At 47.8% G+C, this 18,134-nt stretch overlaps 1 protein-coding gene across 1 annotated transcript in view; it reads left to right on the forward strand.

Moving 5' to 3' along the window:
- Positions 1–17,333, forward strand: part of LOC142817508 (uncharacterized) — a 31,153-nt gene extending 13,820 nt beyond the window's left edge. Inside the window, exons 3-5 of the mRNA XM_075894527.1 lie at positions 5,035–5,132; positions 6,270–6,355; positions 17,069–17,333. Coding sequence (XP_075750642.1) covers positions 5,035–5,132; positions 6,270–6,355; positions 17,069–17,333 — 449 coding nt within the window. The remainder of the gene's footprint in view (positions 1–5,034; positions 5,133–6,269; positions 6,356–17,068) is intronic.
- The last annotated feature ends 801 nt before the right edge of the window (positions 17,334–18,134 follow it).

Raw genomic sequence — 18,134 nt, forward strand, 5'->3', positions numbered from 1 at the left:
TGTCGTGACCGCTCTCCTGTTTTATAAAAGAGTGCCACTCTAAAACGCCTCATTATAATTGGTGGAGGCGCGGGCTAGCGGGTAAACATCTTTGCGTGTGATCTTATTCAACCGGCGGTAGTCGACGCAGAATCTTATTGAGCCATCCTATTTCTTGACTAGAACAACTGGGGATGCCCACGGGCTGTTAGGGGGCTCAATAATACCTCGCTTCAACATGTCAACTTGTTCCGTGATTATGCGACGCTCAGATGCCGATACCCGATACGGACGCTGACGTAAAGGAGCGTGAAGGCCAGTGTCGATTTCGTGAGATACTGTGGAAGCACGGCCCAAAGTCAGTTGCTGGTGGTCGAAGCTGGCACGGAAGCGCTCGAGGAGGGCGATGATGTCGGTGCGCTGTTGGGCCGTAAGGTTGGTGTCGATGCAGCGCGAAATTGCGTCGGTGAATGATGGGGAAGAGGATGACGCGCAGCAATCAACAGCGTCAATAGGTAGCGTAGTCGAGTTTCATTTCATTGAACGTTCAGGGTTTTCGCAGTCCGGCAAAGCAGGTTGAAGTGATTAGTGTCGCCCGCGCTGCAAATTGTGATGTTTTGTGCCTCCAGAAAACCAATTTCTTCTCGCTATCCGACGTGCTTGCTTTTAAACGAAAATTCAACCTAGATTGTTATTTCTCTTTCGCTACATCTCGTATTACGGGAGTAGGTATTATTATTTTTAATCGAGCTCTATTACGAGATCATCATGCTTTTTACGATGGCGTGGGCAGGGTTTTGGCTTTTGACTGTAGCTACTTTTATTTTAGATTAAGGATACTGTTTGTGTATGGGCCAGCGCAAGCTGGACAGTCTAATGACTTTTTTAGAGACCTGGATGTGTTTTTTCTTGACGGTCGTGATGTCATTCTGATTGGCGACTTCAACTGCATTCTAAATACGCGAACCGATGTACAAGGTCCTGGCTGGGGCCGGTCTGCTTGGAATTCACGCGAGCTGCGTCGCCTTGTCCACCACTTTTCATTACTAGACGCGCACAATGTAGTGCACGGAAATACCTTCGTTTGGACATGGCGACGTGGACGATCCTCAGGCAGACTCGACCGGGCTTATATCCCACGAGCATTAGAGGCGTTTGTCTCCGATTTATGCGTTCCGTCCTTCCCACCTTCTCATGTGTACGTATCTGATCATCGGCCTATTGTCTTGAAGCTCGAAGTTCCATTTTCTTTTTCGGAAAAGGCATGGCGTCTCGATGCCCGCGTCCTGCAGGACGCGCGCTCAAGATCAGATTTGTCACGCGCAATAAGTGTGTCGCTCACGGCGTCTGGTCCTGAAGATTGGGATGCGCTTAAAACACAGTGGCGCCTGCGCTGCGCAGTAGAGGGGCGTTTGCTTCGTCGACGCGTTTCTGAAGAGCTTGCTGATACTGCGATGAAGTTACGCATTGCTTTGCGCGCCGAGACGCCTTCTCCTCTGATGCGAGCGTGGCAGCGTGAACTGCGTGAACGCTTTCAACGCTTGACTGCTGCTTCGTCCCTGGCGGCAGCAGCATGGCGCTGTAGACACAACCCATGTGCACATCCCGAGGTGCTGCGCTACGCGAGACATTCGTTTTTTGGGCAATCAGAGCCATCTGTCTCTATGACAGCACAAATACCACCTGCGCAGCGGCTTCCTACGCGTGATCGATCTGTTTTCTTGTCGCATTTCGAAGCAATGTCGTGTTCGGCCATGTGGACTATCTGTAATGAAACAACGCCAATGCTTAGAAGTTTGCCCCGTATTCCTCAAAAAGCTGCGGATTGCCTGCACATCCCTCCGTTGGCTGAAGAGGTAAAGGCGGCACTGAAATCTATGAAACGTGGAACGGCCCCAGGGCCAGACGGTTTTCCTGTTGAGTTTTACCTGACATTTTGAGATGAGATTGGTGCTACCTTTACCGCGGTAATCCGGCGATGCTATGAGGACGGTGTCTTTCCATCAAGTTTTCGAGATGGACGCATTGTGCTTATTCCAAAGGGTGATGCTTCCTCTGTTAATCCTGAAGATTGGAGACCTATCACGCTCCTCAACGTTGACTATAAGATATTCGCGGCGGTAGCCGTTCAACGTTTGAGGGGTCTGTTGAACACCCTAATAGGTCATCACCAGACTTCATCAGTGCTTGGACGAGAAATACACAGCTTGTCATATACCACACGGGATATCATAGCCTATACTCTGCTACGATCTGCGCGTGGTATCCTTGTGTCTTTGGACCAGGAAAAAGCGTTTGACTGACTAGAGCACGTGTATATCCTTAATGTGCTCACAGCCTTCGGCTTTTCTCATTCGTTTGTGAAAATGATTAAAAATACGTACACTGGTCTGAAAAGCACACTAGTTCTGGATAGCTGGGAAAGTGGCGCTTTTTGCATAACACGTGGGGTCCGTCAGGGATGTCCATTGTCTCGTGTGCTATTTGTCCTCAGCCTTGAGCAATACTTGCGTGTTCTTGACGCGGATTCACGTGTCCGGGGTCTTGCGCTTCCTGGTAGCGGTGTCGTGAAAGTCACAGCTTTCGCTGATGATATAACCTTGTACTTTTCAGATGAAGATAGCCTTTCACGCAGCCTGCGTGTATTTTCCCAGTTTGGCGACATTTCAGGTGCAGCGTTGAACTTCTCCAAATCCCGGTATTTCTTCATTGGCTCTCCAAACTCCAGGCTTAGCACCGGTTTTCCCATTCAGCCGGCCGCGTCCCTTCGTATTTTAGGTATCTTATACAACCACTACAGCATTTGCGAATCTGTTTGGTTAAACGCTCTCGAAGAAGTAAGACTGAAAATTCAGGATGCACGGGACTTTGACTTCTCGCTTCTTGAGCGGAGGTACCTAGCGCAGACTGTATTTTGCGGTCGCATTTGGTACCTTTCTCACGTCGTGCAACCATCTTTACTTATCGTGCTATCACTGCAGTCTGCTTTGTGTTCCTTTTTTTTTCTTGGTCAGGTGTCACTGAGTTGGTCTCTCGCGCGGCACTGGGACAGCAGCGTGCTCAAGGAGGCTTTGCTTTCCCTTCAGTGTCCATACGCTGTCAGCTGCTGGCACTGCACTTCCTTTTGCGCCTAGTGCAAGGGGACGAATCTCCCGCACGAACGCTTGCATGTTACTTTCTGGGTACTCATCTTCGGCATTTGATGCCTAATGTGCAACTTAACAGGGGGCCGCAGTCAATAACACTTCCTGCGTTTTATGCAACAACTGTTGCATTTTCTCGCCATGTCAGGTTGAGCTGTCCTGGCGTAGATGTTTTGAACAACCAAATAGTTGAGACAACTGCTGCTTTGTTGCTTCCGTTGGTCCCACCAGCCCGTCGTGCTCGCTCTAGATGGGTGTCTTGGAGCACCTTAACGGCTTCTTTTCTGCCTGGACACCTCCGGGACTTCATGTGGCGCCTGGGATGGGGTGTGCTTTCTACTCTCGACCGCCTCGAAAGGTGGAGAATAGTCCAGTCAGCAACACGTCCGAACTGCTCCCTTCGGGAAACAAATCAGCATTTTCTTAGGCATTGTGTCATTGCTCGCGTTTTTTGGAGAGCCGTACATGCCGGATTTCACTGCCTCAGAGTAAATCGCTTCGTTTCTTCTGGGCGCTGTTTGCGAGGTCACTTCGCTTGTCTTCTCATTGTTGCCGGTGCTTTCTGCCTCTGGCGAAACCGCTGCGAGGCGGTTGCAGCGGGCCGCCGCCGCCGCGCGCTCTACCCGATCCTAGAACGATTGTACTCGGAGCTGCTGTCTGTTTTGTCGGAGGAGGTCTTCTTCCTCGGTGAAGAGGAATTTCTTCGGCACTGGTCTTGCCCTTTTGTGTCGGTCTATGACGGACGAGTGAAACTTGTCTTTCGGCCGGCCTGGTATTGGTAGGCTGATCTGTCGATGCGCCGGCAGAAATGCCATGTCATCATGTAAATATGCAAAATGTACATATTTATGTTTCATTTGTGTCTCTTGTTTACCTTGAAGTATTTTTTGTGGTTGTGTTTGTGTGAACCATCGAATGTACTTGTTCTTTCAACGTAATCTCATATTCATGTTCGTGTAAAGATGTCTGTTTTGTCATCATCGTTAGAGTATGTCTAAGAAAGAAATGTTCTGTTGAGTGTTATTGACGTTTGTGGCAATAAATTTTTTCAAAACAGAACTGCGAAGTTTCAAGGACAGCTTTATGCTCTCCCATAGTAGAGTACCAAGTACTGTAAATCATTAACCACTTCTAAACAAACGTTGTATGACAGCTTATACTTCAGAATCAGAATGGCTGCCCACAAAAAAAAATTGTCATAATTAAAGTAACATCTTTTATTTTTCGTGAGAAAACGCTCGAAGCACCAGAATAAAACCACTCACTACAGTCACAGACTACACCGTCCGGACACAATCGCATTTGCTTTTAAAAACCAGCTTTAGTACCCACACAGATGCGAGATTGCATAGTGGCGTCATGTCAAATTAGAGAGCCATGTCTCAAACTCAAATCTTTCCTTATTTATCGCAAAAAATATACACGCATTGGGGTTAGTATATACAGAAGGAGGTCCCATAGCACAAGGCTGAAGGGGTACCTTATGTTAGAAAAGGACATCTTGATAAGTACAACAAAATGGCAACAAAAAAGGGATTAGGTAAATATGAATAGTAATAAAAACAACGCAAACATGAAATAAAAATGCCAATAAAAATGGTAACAAAACAATGTTCAGTAATTGTGCATAACTATGAAAACAATGAAACGTACAATAAAAGTGGCAGTAAAATTGGAAAAGAAATCACGTTAATTAATGATATACAGCTATTAAAACAGCTCCGATGTGCATGGGTAATAAATGTGAAAATAACGCACATAGTAATAGCAGTAAATGTAGGCGAACGCAGATATAAAAATGAAGATGAGTTATGATAATGATATGTCGTTTATAAAATCAGTGCGGAATCAGTGCCCCTCTTTTTTTGGGGGGGAGTGCTCATACCTTTTTTTTCTTCGCACGTCATTCCAGTGGTGGATAAATGGCACATGAAGATAAAACCTGGAGGTCACTACATTTTATCCACCCACGTTAGCGACGAACTGAATAAGTTTCCGGCGAATGGACTGGTACGTACAAGCCCTCATGAGTGTGTTCAAATCATCTCTCTCCATTAGAATAAAGATGCGATCACTGATCAAATCAAGGCTAAAAAGCAGGCGTTTCTGGACCCGTATGGGTAGGGTTATCGTTGGTGGCGAGACATCCTCAAATTGGCGTCTTTCAGACCATGTCCGGTGACGAAAATTTCAGGGTGGTGCCATCGCTAGCTTTTGACTATTTTGAACTTCTATTGTGGTGCGTTTACTAGCCTTTTTTTACTGTTTGACCGCAAAGCAGCAAGAAAGCTCGAAAAATAACCAGTGTTTGGAAGTTTTGCTGGAGTGTTGGCCTATGCACACGCATGCCCTTATCCCACCTGTGGGCTAATGTGCATCCAAACCCCGGTATCTTAATTACACCACGATCCAGACACTCAACGAGCGTCCAGGCGTCTGAAACGTATGGCTATATAGCTCAGTGCTGACGCCAGAGTCGAACGCTCGAACATAGTGCGTTAAAGAGATATCCGCAAAAAAAAAAATAAGCTGAAGTGTTCAGCTTCTATGAGATTTCGCCACCTAAAGCTGTGCTCATAATATTGCAACTTCGTATCAGTTTCTGTCTTCGGCGTCAAAAAAAAAAAAGAGAAATCAGGACTGCCAGACAGATGGACAAACAAACAGACAGACAGACGCATGAACGGACGCACAAACGGACGCACGGACGGACGCTTTCATGCACTCATCATCATTCACTCTGTGGATATGCTGCAATATTTTTCTTTTTCTCTGTCTAATCACTACGGTTATTTTTTTGCCTTTTTCTTAAAGTTTCCACAATTACCGAAGTAGTTTACTGTTATTACTATTTTAGTCAGTTCATGCATTATGCATACCAACACTGGGAAGGCGCCCATTGTATGAGGCGCCCAGTTTCTCCCAAACTGCTCAATGCAGCTTTTCTGCGTTGTCATTCTCGCAACCATGTTGTCAATAAACTCAATTCAACACAGGTGCACGTTGAAGAACACGTACCATGTGGCCTATAGATTAATCTAGAGCACAGAAATATGGCTTTCTCGCAGTCATATTGGTGTTTCGGGAAGTAAAACTCAAGAATGAAACATTTTCGGTTAATAGTTCTTTTTTCTTCTTTCGTTTCAGGGAAAAGAATTCTTTCTCGATGCCTTTGCATTGGATATAGGTTCTTTCTGCATCTTTGAACTGAAATACACGGGCACCGACGGAATGTAAGTAATGTATCTTTGAAGCTATTTTCTTGGTCCGTTTGGGAAAATGCCGTTACGTCATAATTGTGTTCCGGCGTTTACATTGGCGCCATCAGTTCACCACTTGCGCGTGCGTTCTCTGCAATATAGTAATAGACAGTTTTAGTTTCACGTGCGTAGGGATTCTACGTACGCAAACGTTAAAAGTTCACGTACGTTACGTGCACGCCATAAAACAACGCTTTTAGCTACACGTACGTGACGCACGGTGGCAGCTACCATGTAGCTCCATCTGCTGAGAATATTTTATTGGCGGTTGATGTGCTTCGGCTGCCAGGGCCCAACAGTGCCTTTTTAAAAAATATATTCTTATTTGTGGTTGTTATCTTCCGCAATAGTAAAAATTTCTTTGAGCAACTGGTCTTGTTCCAAGTACTCCTTCTTGGTTCCGGAGGTGCAACAAAGGAAAACTTTGTACTGACCAGTCTAGTTCACGTTGTGTGTTGTATACCGAATGGAAACCACCAAGTGACTTACCTGCGTAGGTTTCTCCTGTCTCACTCATCGTGTTGCGCGACCAGCAGGTTCGTCCACTCGCGAACAGCGCTGGACACTTTTCGGTGCGACTTCGCCAAGCGGACAGCGATCTCTGTCTATACCGCACCACGTGCCGCGTGTTTTCCTCGAACGGGTTGAATTTCCTCACATCGCGTAGCAGGTCTAAATGGTCCCGCAGGTCGCGGGATCGAATCCCGGCTGCGGCGGCTGCATTTCCGATGCACGTGGAAATGTTGTAGGCCCCTGTGATCAGATTCGGGTGCACGTTGAAGAACCCCTGGTGGTCGAAATTTCCGGAGCCCTCCACTACGGCGTCTCTCAAAATCATGTGGTGGTTTTGGGACGTTAAACCCCACATATAAGTCAAATCAATCAATTGGGTCCAAATGGTCGCTCTTCAAAAATCGAAGGCGCGGAGCCGCTCCAGCCATCCTGTCACCGTGTTTCTGTGTAAGAAGTCTGCGCCCGCTCGACACACTATCTAGTTTGAGCGCCCACGCGAAGCTGGCCACGCGCGCATGCAAAGAATCGAATCTCACATACGTTCGTGAGACCCGCGCACAGCCGCCACGTTCTGCGCATGCGCACTGCTTACACGTAGAAGCTCTACGTACGCAAAGCCTCTTCGTACGTGAAACTTGAAAAGTCTAATAGTAGTAGTTTTGGAATGTGCGTGCACAGCCTATTCACCTGCACGTGACTAAGCATTTCCAGGTATTGCACTATTCGCACTGCACATTGTCGGGCACGGCAGGCCAGTAAACTGCAACTTCACGAATCATCTATCAGTGTCCGCCCTGACGGTGCTGTGGCTACGGGGTTCTGTTCCTGACCCGAAAATCGTGGGTACGATCCCGGATGTGGTGGGAGTACTTCGATGGAGGCGAAATTCCGAAGACCCGTGTACTGTGCGTGGTCAGTTCACGTTAAATAACACCGCACGATCAAAATTTCCGGAGCCTTAACTACGGTGTCCCTTTATAACTATTTCGTGTCTTTAGGACGTAACACTCCTTATAATATTATGAGATATCTACTAGGTATCAGTGGCGGGCGTAAAGACTGTTTGAGCCAAGTTGAGTGGTCTTTTCGTGCATGTTTTTTTCCGCCAGGCTTACAGCGTTTCAAGTCACGTTATCTAGAAAAAAATTGGAGGCGCTTCGAAACGAGAGTGAACGCGAAGCGTTGACACACCTGTTGCGTCAGAAGTCGACCTCCACCTCACCGCTGGCGTCTCTTGTTGAGACAATAGGGTTGCGTTGCGGACCAGACTCCGTTTGAATGAATGAATGAATGAACAACTTTATTTATCCCTTGTTAAAGGGAAGGGGGCAACAGGAAAGGGTGTGGTGGGGATGAACTACTTGAAGTAGTCCTCCTCTACCCTCTCAGCCCACTCCAGGATGGCCTCCTGGATAGCGGGCCTCGAGCTGCGCAAGGCAGCCTCCCACTGCTCCTCACTAGAAATTAGGCGTTTCAGGAATGGGGGAAGAGGGTGCTTAGGGCAGCGCCACATGATGTGGTTCAAGTCTGCTGTGGAGGAGGCACAAAATTTACATGAGGGGGAAGGATAACAGGATGGATGAATGCGGTGTAGGAGGTAAGGCGAAAGAAAGGTGCGAGTCTGCAGCTGTCGCCACAGAATTTCGCACCTGCGTGAAGATTTGCGCGTGAGTGGCGGGAAGGTTAATCGCTCTAAACGGTAGTGTGTGCAAATATCGTGGAATGAAATAAGGCGATCCCGCGCTGTAAATGGCGCCTCATTCGTAGCGAATTGCGACACATCGGATGCGTGTGCCCGGACTGTGAATCCTCGGGCACTCGCATGAGCCGCCTCGTTTCCGGCAAGGCCCGCATGCGCGGGAGTCCAGATTAGTGCTACAAGTCGATCAAGGGGATGATGCAAAAGTAGGGAAAGGGCTGGCTTAGAAACCCTGCCCGCTCCGAAATTATATATAGCTGTTTTGGAGTCACTGATTATAACGGATGAACTAGGTATTGTCAGGGCCAGGGCTATGGCCGCCTCTTCCGCTTCCTCCGAAGAAGAAGCAAGAACGGAGGCGGCCGCAGCGACCTGGCCGTGAGAGTTGATTACCGATATTGCATAATGATGCCTGTTTCCGTAATCGGCGGCGTCAACATAGAGCACATCATTGGAGGAGGAGAATTGTTTTTTGAGGGCCCTCGCGCGCTGCATCCTGCGCTGTTTCTGGTGCTCAGGGTGCATGTTTTTTGGAAGTGGTGGAATGTATAGGTTCTCGTGTATGTGGTGTGGAATGGTGTACTTGACCTTAGTGATGGATGCCGGAGTGACAGAAAGGGTTTGTAGAATGTGTCGGCCTGTCACGGTGTTAGAAAGTCTGTTATACTGAGATGCAATATGGGCTTCTCCTAGTTCAGCAAGGGTGTTGAAGGTGCCAGTACGCATAAGCCTTTCAGTGGAGGTCCGTATAGGCACCCCTAAAGCGAACTTATACGCTTTGCGTAAAAGGATGTCTATCTGGTCGGATTCTGATTTAAGAAAGTGTAGGTAAGGCGTTGTAAAAGTTATTTTACTGATAACGAAGGCTTGGACCAAGCGGAGGAGTTCGGCCTCCTTTAGTCCGCCATGTTTATTACTGACCCGACCCAAAAGTCGCAAGGTATGATCAACGGTGGTGTGAAGTGTCTTTAGTGTGTATGTGTTGAGCCGATTGCTTTGAATGTGTAAACCAAGCACGCGGATCCTATCCACTCGAGTAACTGGTACGTCATCTAGAATTACCTGTATATTGGATATGTGTTTTTCGCCCCCTCTGTGAGATGGTAGGAGAAGTAGCTGAGATTTCTGTGGGGAACATGAAAGATTCATAGACCCTGTAAGTGCCACAACCGTATTTGCCGCAGCTTGCAGGGTGTCTTGAATCTCTCCATCGGAGCCGCCAGTCATCCAAAGAGTGATGTCGTCGGCGTAGAGTGAAAACTTGAGGTCAGGGATAGATCTCAATGCTTGCGCCAGCGGCATCATAGAGACATTAAATAGAAACGGTGACAGCACAGACCCTTGGGGCGTGCCGTAACTTCCCAAAGCGTAAGACTGAGATTGATCTGCGCCTATGTGTATGGTTGCGGTACGGTTGGCTAAAAAAGTAGCTATATAGTTATATGTCTTTGCGCCAACCCCTATGAGATTAAGCTCGCGGAGGATGGCGGAATGAGCAACGTTGTTGAAAGCTCCATGGATGTCCAGACTCAAGATTGCTTGCGTATCTAGGCTGCTGTTGGGTGTAATGATATCATGCTTCAGTCGAAGCATGACATCTTGACATGACAGAGATTTTCGAAAACCCACCATTTCTGGTGGATAAACATTGTTGTCTTCCATGTATTTATTCAGACGGTTGAGTATAACGTGTTCAAGCGTTTTACCAAGACAAGAAGTTAGTGAAATAGGCCTGAGATTGGAAGTGTTCACTGGTTTGTTTTGCTTTGGAATGAAAATTACCCTGGCATCCTTCCAGGAACTTGGAAGGGTGCCAGTGTCAAAGCAGTGATTGAAATAATCTGTGATTGCCGTGACGGAGTTGTCGTCCAGATTGCGAAGTACTTTGTTGTTAATGTGGTCTGGGCCTGGTGCTGACGTTGTGCGCAGAGTGGCCATAGCATGCCGAACCTCTGCTTCCGTGATAGCGGCGCTCAATAACTCGTTGGGCTTTCCAGTGTACTTTGGTGTGTTATACTTCTGAGCAGGAGGCAGATGTTTATCGCGGAGGTCGTCGAAGAGTCCGTTTAGATCGTTTTTGTGAGCATATACAAGTTTCTTTATGCTCTGGTTTTGATGTGTGCGTGATGTGGTAGGGTCTAAGAGGTGGCGCAGTAGTTGCCATGTGCGTTTGCTGTCAAGGTTTCCTTGCATGCTGTCACACACCTGGCCCCATTGCTGGCAGGCCAGTTGTGTGGCGTACTCCTGGATCTGCAGGTCAAGCTTGGCTATTCGGAGTTTTAGCTTTCGGTTGTGCCGTCCTTTTTTCCATCTCTTCAAGAGAGACTGTTTGGCTTCCCACATATGTAAAAGCTTGGCATCAACCGTGGTGAGGGGGGTTTCGGGGGGCAAAGTTGTAGTATGCACCCCAGCATCTGAGTGAAGTTGCTTCACCCATTCTGAGATGTCTTGGATGTTTCTGGGAGCTGATATCTGGCGGGCCTCTCGAAATTTGTCCCAATTGGTGTGACTGATTGGCTTAGGTGCGAAGGGTTTGTGCTTGAAATGTACTGTAGTAGTAATGATGTAGTGATCACTACCGAGATTAACTTGCAAGTTGCTCCATGTAACGTGCTGAATTCTGCGTGTAAGGGTAAGATCGGGAGAGGTATCTCTCGATACGCTGTTTCCTAGCCTGGTTGGTGCATCGACGTCATTATGTAGCGTGAGTCTGTGGTCTTGTATGTGTATCCACAGGGCTCTGCCCTTAGGAGTAGAAACAGTGTGACCCCACAACGGGTTGGGTGCATTGAAATCACCAAGAATTAAAAGGGGATGGTCTTTGGCAGCGGAAATGGCTTGAGTAAAAAGGGAGTCAAAGCGGTGATGTTTGTCTCGAGGGCGGCTGTAGACATTCAGAAGGTAAAGAGCAGATGTGTTATTCTTATGAGGAATAATCTCCAAAAAATCATGCTCTATATCGACGCCGTCGAAGTGGGAGTGATTTGCAGTGAGGTGTTTTTGAGTAAGAATTGCCGTATCAGGCCGGGACAGCTTTTTAGTTTGGTGGACATTATAACCTGGGAAGCTGACTGGCCCGTGAGTTTCTTGGAGGGCAATGACTTCGGGTAGATTAGAACGGGAGGCAAGGAACTGTTGCAGATGTGCTTTCTTTTTTCGGAACCCCCTACAGTTCCATTGCCAAACCTGAAGCTCGGAGCGAGTCGGGTTATTGGCCATTGTTAAGCGAAGCTGGTGCTGAGGTGGAAAGTGGTGCTATGCTAGGATTATTGGCACTAACTTCAGCTATCCAACTTGTAGTTTGTTGGATATGAGCTTGCACAAGGTCCATAAATTTGGCGAGTGCTTCATGTTTGGCTGCGTAATCTGCACTGAGTTTTTCAACTGCGGTGAGTATATTATGAAATTTAGTTTCTAATGCGGTTATTCTGTCATTATAATTTAAAACTGTCTCCTCCAGGGATTCTTCTGATCGTGGAGTGCTCGGAGTTTTACGTTTGCTGGGGGGAGGGAGAAGTGGTTCGCGTTGAGCACAGGGGCTAGTGTCCATGGGCAAATGTGCAGAGGGTTCAGGTGGGGCTGATGAATGGCACATGGAAGAGGCGGAATGAGAGGGAGGGGCTTGGGTGGTTGATGCGGAAGGAGGACGAGAATCAATTTGAGTGGTAGTAGCGGATAAGTGAAAAGACTCGAGTTGTAATTTAAGCCTCTGAATTTCAGCTTTTAGGGTTGCATTTTCTTTAAAGAGGGTGGAGTCGTTGTTACTGGTGTGATTTGAGGAGCAGCTAGAAGAGGCTGACTTAGCCCAGCCTACCTGGTGTGAGTTGACCGAAGAGTTGTTGAGAGCAGGGCTTGGTGATAGGCCTGGCCAGGCGTCGTCTTGCGTCGTTGAATCGGAGCGACGACCGCGATCTTTACTTTTGCTGGCACTGGAGCGTCGCCCGCGTTCCTTGCTTTTGCTTCGACTTTTCCGCCCGCGTTCCTTGCTTTTGCTTCGACTTTTCCGCTGGCTTGAACCGTGAGTTTGTTCGCGACTAGGAGATCGGTGGATGGGTGGGTCTTGCTTTTCCATGGACCGTGTAGGGCGCGGCTTAAATCGTTGTCTACACAGCGATGAACCTGTTTCATGGTTTCCATTGCACACAACACAAACATGGTCACACTCGTGGTCCATAGGTGCATCTTTTAGTCCACATTTGGGACAAAGTGTGTCACTGGTGTTGGTGCAGACGTCTTGGCGATGACCAATCTGACGGCACCGTGTGCAGGCTTCAACCTTTTGCCTGAAGGGACGACATCGAAGTGCACAGCCGTCGTAGTGGACGTAGTAAGGAACGATTTTGCCTTGGAATATGATTAGAATGGTTTCAGTGCTGCCCAGGCGTCGTGCACCTCCGATAGTCAGCTTTGGGTTGCATCGGCGGAGGGTCGAGATGATTTCGTCTTCCGAGTAATCGGAAGGCAGGAGAACGGTTCCTCTGCAGGTATCGACGGGATCAGCGACATGGGTGGCGACTTCATGAGGGGTGCCGTTGAAGTTCAAGAGCCGTATGCCATGGTAGAGGTCGGCACGATCCAGGTCTGGTGTGCTAATCAGAACGGTATGGTTGATGGAGTTGACGCGTATTTGGTCAGAACTGGTGCGGTCAGAGATTGGGAGACCCGCCGCCTTGAGGATTATTTGTCTGAGGACGCATGGATGTATCACAGCACAGTTTAAACCTCCACGGACTCTTAATATGATTTTGTAATCACTGCGCGGCAGTGGTGGGGGCTTCGGTGCTGCTCTTGATTGGCGCTCCTGAGCCACTGCATGGCTTGGTGGTGACGAAGGATGCTGGCGTTGTCTTGAGAGGCTCTCGTGGATCGCGCGCCAGGAACGCGCACCATCGACGCCGGCTGCGTCGCGCCCTGTTCCAGCGCTCATGCTAGGGAGAGGTAGGCCTAGCAGCGATACTGCTAGCCGACAGCCCTAAAAGGGCTGCGGCTTGCGTAAAAAACGTCTTAGTATTGAAAAAGTATCACAGGAAGCGTCGGTAACACTCACATATAGGTCCAGTCAAGTATTCGGGGCGTTTGGAGTGATCAGTTAGCCACAAGAGGAAAATTTGCAGGAGCCAAAGTCACATGCGACCGCTCACCTCCGCGCGCGTCCCGCGCTCAGACTCCGTTTGGTCTCGTGAATTAGTCTCCGGGTTGAGGAACTGACACTTGCAAGTTCTGAAAATGAGAACAAACAGGTGTACTGGTACTTTTTGTGCAATTATTCGCTTACCGAAAAAAAATTGGCAGATCCCACGCACAGTGGGAATCGATGATATGCGAAGTACGAATGAAAAAGGTTCATATGTCACTTCAAAATCAGCACAACGTTACGAGGTGGAGCTAAATGATGCCGTACATGACTTTCGTGTCATGATTATCATGTTTGGATGTGTCGTTTACTTTCGTGATCTATTCACGTCACGTGATACGAAACTTATAGTATATGTGGAGCTAGCAAAACGGCAGCGAGCATGCTATGACCATGGTATGTTGTCATGTTCTTACATGACACGCGTGTCAGGATTATCGTGTTTGCACCAGTCATATATTTCGTCATCCATTGACGTCATGTAACACGAAATTCGGTATGTGTGGAGCTAGCGAAACGTCCGCGAGCGCATCGTGAAGGGCCCATTATACTTGAATGTAGCGTTGACGCGCGCGCACGCTGGGCACAGGGACGCTACGTTAGCAAACTCGAGTACTCTATAGCCTAACGCCAGGCGCGACCAGCGTCCGTCGGCGCGGCCCGACGGCAATCGATGCGAAATGCGACATGCTGCATTTTGCGCCGATGCGTTACCCAGACAGCACTGCATCTCCCTCTTTTCGTGACGGAGGGACGCCGGACACGCTGGAATGCGCATGCGTCAAAGCAACGCAGCGTGGTGCGCGCTTGCGAGTATATGGCAGGACCGGCGCCTGGCGTGGCGACGCCGGCGTGACGCGAATAAATGAACGCCGGCGAGCACGCGCACCACGTCAGGTCAAAATGTATTGGCGCCTTGACTGTGGCATGTAGTCATGTTGTCACATGACACGCATCTCAGGATTATCATGTTTGAACCATTCATAAACCTTCGTCATTCATTGGCGTCACGTAATACCGAATTTGGCATATGTGAAGCTAGCGAAATGGCCGTCAAAGCATCATGAGCGTAGCATGTAGTCATTTTGTTACTTGACACGCATCTCATGTTTATCATGTTTGCACCAATATCATACGTTCGTCATCCATTTACGTATCGTAATACCGAATTTGGTATATGTAACGCTATCGAAACGCTCGCGAGCGCATCATGAGCTTGGAATGTAGTCATGTTGTTACATGACACGGATCTCATGATTTTCATGCTAGGGTCAGTCGTTTCTGTTCGGCATGCAATCATGTCATACCATACCAGTTTTGCAACATGCCATGTGAACGAACCCACCGCAAGAGCTGGAGGACCATGAAATGTAAATCATGACTATCATGACATACATGTCATGATTTTCACGTTATGACTAGCCAAATATGTTCTTCATACGGTCATTTTATGCCATACCAAGTTTGGTATCGATACCATCATCGAAACGGCCAGGAGAGCTCAAAGTCGTAGGCAGCTAGATAGATAGATAGATAGATAGATAGATAGATAGATAGATAGATAGATAGATAGATAGATAGATAGATAGATAGATAGATAGATAGATAGATAGATAGATAGATAGATAGATAGATAGATAGATAGATAGATAGATACGCTCAAGGTCGCTGAAGTTCGCTAAGAAATGCTTCGAATTTAAAACGGACATTCACAAGACGAGAGGACAGGACGGGAGCTACTTTCATCTCGCTACTGTCCGCTCGTTTTGAGAATGTGTGTTTTGCGCGCTCGAAATTCCCGTCATCTATGCGCCATCTCGTCAAATATCAATTATTGTTCTTCGCTTAGCACCGTCGTTTCAACCCCTCAGGCTGGTCCTTCCTTCTTGATTGAAATCAATCACACACATGGCACCACCCACCATGACACCAGTCAATAACACACTACTGCTGATGGGTCTTTGCACTCGCTGATGCACAGTTCCTGTAGTCAATGACACTCACGTGGTGTCAGCCACAAGGAGAAGTTAGTTGACTGGCGAGCGGCTGTTTGTCTCCCGAGAAGGGCATGAATGGGTTTACGGGGGTGTGACTATACTCTTGTGGAGACATATCAGACAGGTCGACACTATGGCATACCAAACAAGCCAAAATGGTCCATTGTGGAGGTGGCGCCACCATTGACGTGACTTCGCAGCACATCTCAGCTCTCAAGGTACTCTTTCTATTGAGGGGCGCTTCTCGCCGCGTGGAGCCCGTTTCTGGGACGGGTCAACGTGTCTCAAGTTATGGGAACGCATCTTCACTGAACTTCCCATAGACAACGCGTCGTCAGTGACAGCGGGTCGTAACACAACGTTTCCTGCATCTTTATTCCCACCAGTGCTGTGACAGTCAGCGTTAGCGCTCACGGATTGAAACAGGGGCGTCTTTTTGCACCTTGGAAGTTTCGAGCTACGTGACCTGATGAAAAACGTAATGCATGACATGAGAGCACCACCGCACTTTTTTTTTTAGATAAGAAACGATGTTCTGCCTGGCGTTGCAGCGTATGAGCGCGTGACCTTTTGACGCGACGTCGACCCCTTTCCCCATGAAAGGTGGTGGCGGTAGTGGTTAGAAGCAACACCCTCTAATCTAGGGGTTGTTGTTAGAAGAAGAAGGCAGCCCGGTTGGTAGCAGGGCGCAGCGCCTGCGGGAAAGGGGGAGTGGGAGAAAAGTATAAAAGAGAAGGCGCAGCTTCGCATAGCAGCACTCCTCTCTCTCCGTAGGGACAGGGCAAGGCGCCGTGTCATAAAGCCAGACTCTGACCAACGGGTTCGTGTGGTCAGGGCTTCAGTGGTTGGCGCAGTAACTTACGCCGTGCCACTTGGCTGATCTCAAGTTTTTTTTTTTTTTTGAGCACCGCTGTTGCTGGAGGTTCAATATCAAAATAATCAAAGGGAGGGGAGAGAAATCGTTAGAATGGAATGTTTCACGACGTCAAATAAATAAATAAATAAATAAATATTGAAATAAAAAGCCAGTAAAAGGAAAAAAAATACAGAGTTGAAAGAACGAGCTAAAGAGAGCGGAATAAAATAATAGAAAGAAAGAAATAAAGAAAGGAAGGAAGAAGAAAAGGAAGAAAGATTAACAGAAAGAAAGAAAGAAAGAAAGAAAGAAAGAAAGAAAGAAAGAAAGAAAGAAAGAAAGAAAGAAAGAAAGAAAGAAAGAAAGAAAGAAAGAAAGAAAGATAGTACGTCAGGCACGCACACACCAAGCTTCGCTTGCCGCCACTTTTTTTCAGTCGGGCAAGGCTACCTCACTTTTTTGCTGTTTTTCTTTTGCTTTATTCCAGGCTGATGGTAAGCTTCAGCGTGCCGAGCGGCACGGATAAGTTCACCGCTTTCAGGAAAACTCCATTGAAAGATGGAGACGACTTCTTAGTGTACATCCGGAGCGCACCCACGGGATGGCTCGTGCAGACCAGTTTCCAGGACGCCGCTGCGCTCGTAATTCGCCCTGGAGTTCTCCCAAGCATCTCGCCGAAGTTTTCTGCGGCCTATATCAAGCGAATGTACGTGGTAAGTGGCGCAGAAGCAACTCACGACTCACATTTCTGACTTGTCATCACTGCGCCTCGATCATCCGTGTACAGCGATGCCGCCCATATGCCCTCGATCGACTCCATAGAGCATAGGGTTTTCTGAAATTAACTATAAAAGAATGTTGGTGCTGCGATCGTTCAGCGACTATGGTAATGATGGGTAGTACACGGATTTGCCTAGTATTCGCACTTGCATCTGGCGAATCGCACTTGTGGCTTGGTTTATCACTGTGCTTCTGTTTTGTTACGAACAAACGAACGAAGCCTTTTGAACTTTGTGACCCGATTCAATATGCTTAAGTCTAAAAAATTGAGGAGGTGAAGCGCAACCACGGAACATTCGTTGATTTTTGTTTCGTGGGAAAACAGCTCCAAGCAACGCGAACACACACGGAGCCAAAAGTACGAAGATTAGACAAAACCGTGTACTACCCATCGTTCACATGCTCGCTGAAGCGCCTTGTGTTGCAGCTCCGAAAGACACTAGTGCCAGAGTTCCCCCTAGTGAATATATAGGAAACTTTATGCTATCGAGAAAGCGTGTATACATAGCAAGAGACGTGCGAGGTGACCCTGATGAGGAACTAGGTAACGCACTTGGTGAGTGCTGTCAGATTAAGGTATACGGTATATATTTGTGACGTATGATGGAATGGATGGTTAGTAGAAGCAGAAAAGGAAGAAGTGCTTTAGAATAAGCATGAGGTATGATCCAGGTCACGTCTCCCAGTCATCATAGCGTCACATATTCAGACTACACTCGAGTGCACCCTGATTTTCATCGCATATAATGACGCCAAGCGCATCCGAACCCCCC

Source organism: Rhipicephalus microplus, chromosome 5, assembly GCF_043290135.1.
Source record: "Rhipicephalus microplus isolate Deutch F79 chromosome 5, USDA_Rmic, whole genome shotgun sequence".
Lineage (NCBI taxonomy): Eukaryota > Metazoa > Arthropoda > Arachnida > Ixodida > Ixodidae > Rhipicephalus > Rhipicephalus microplus.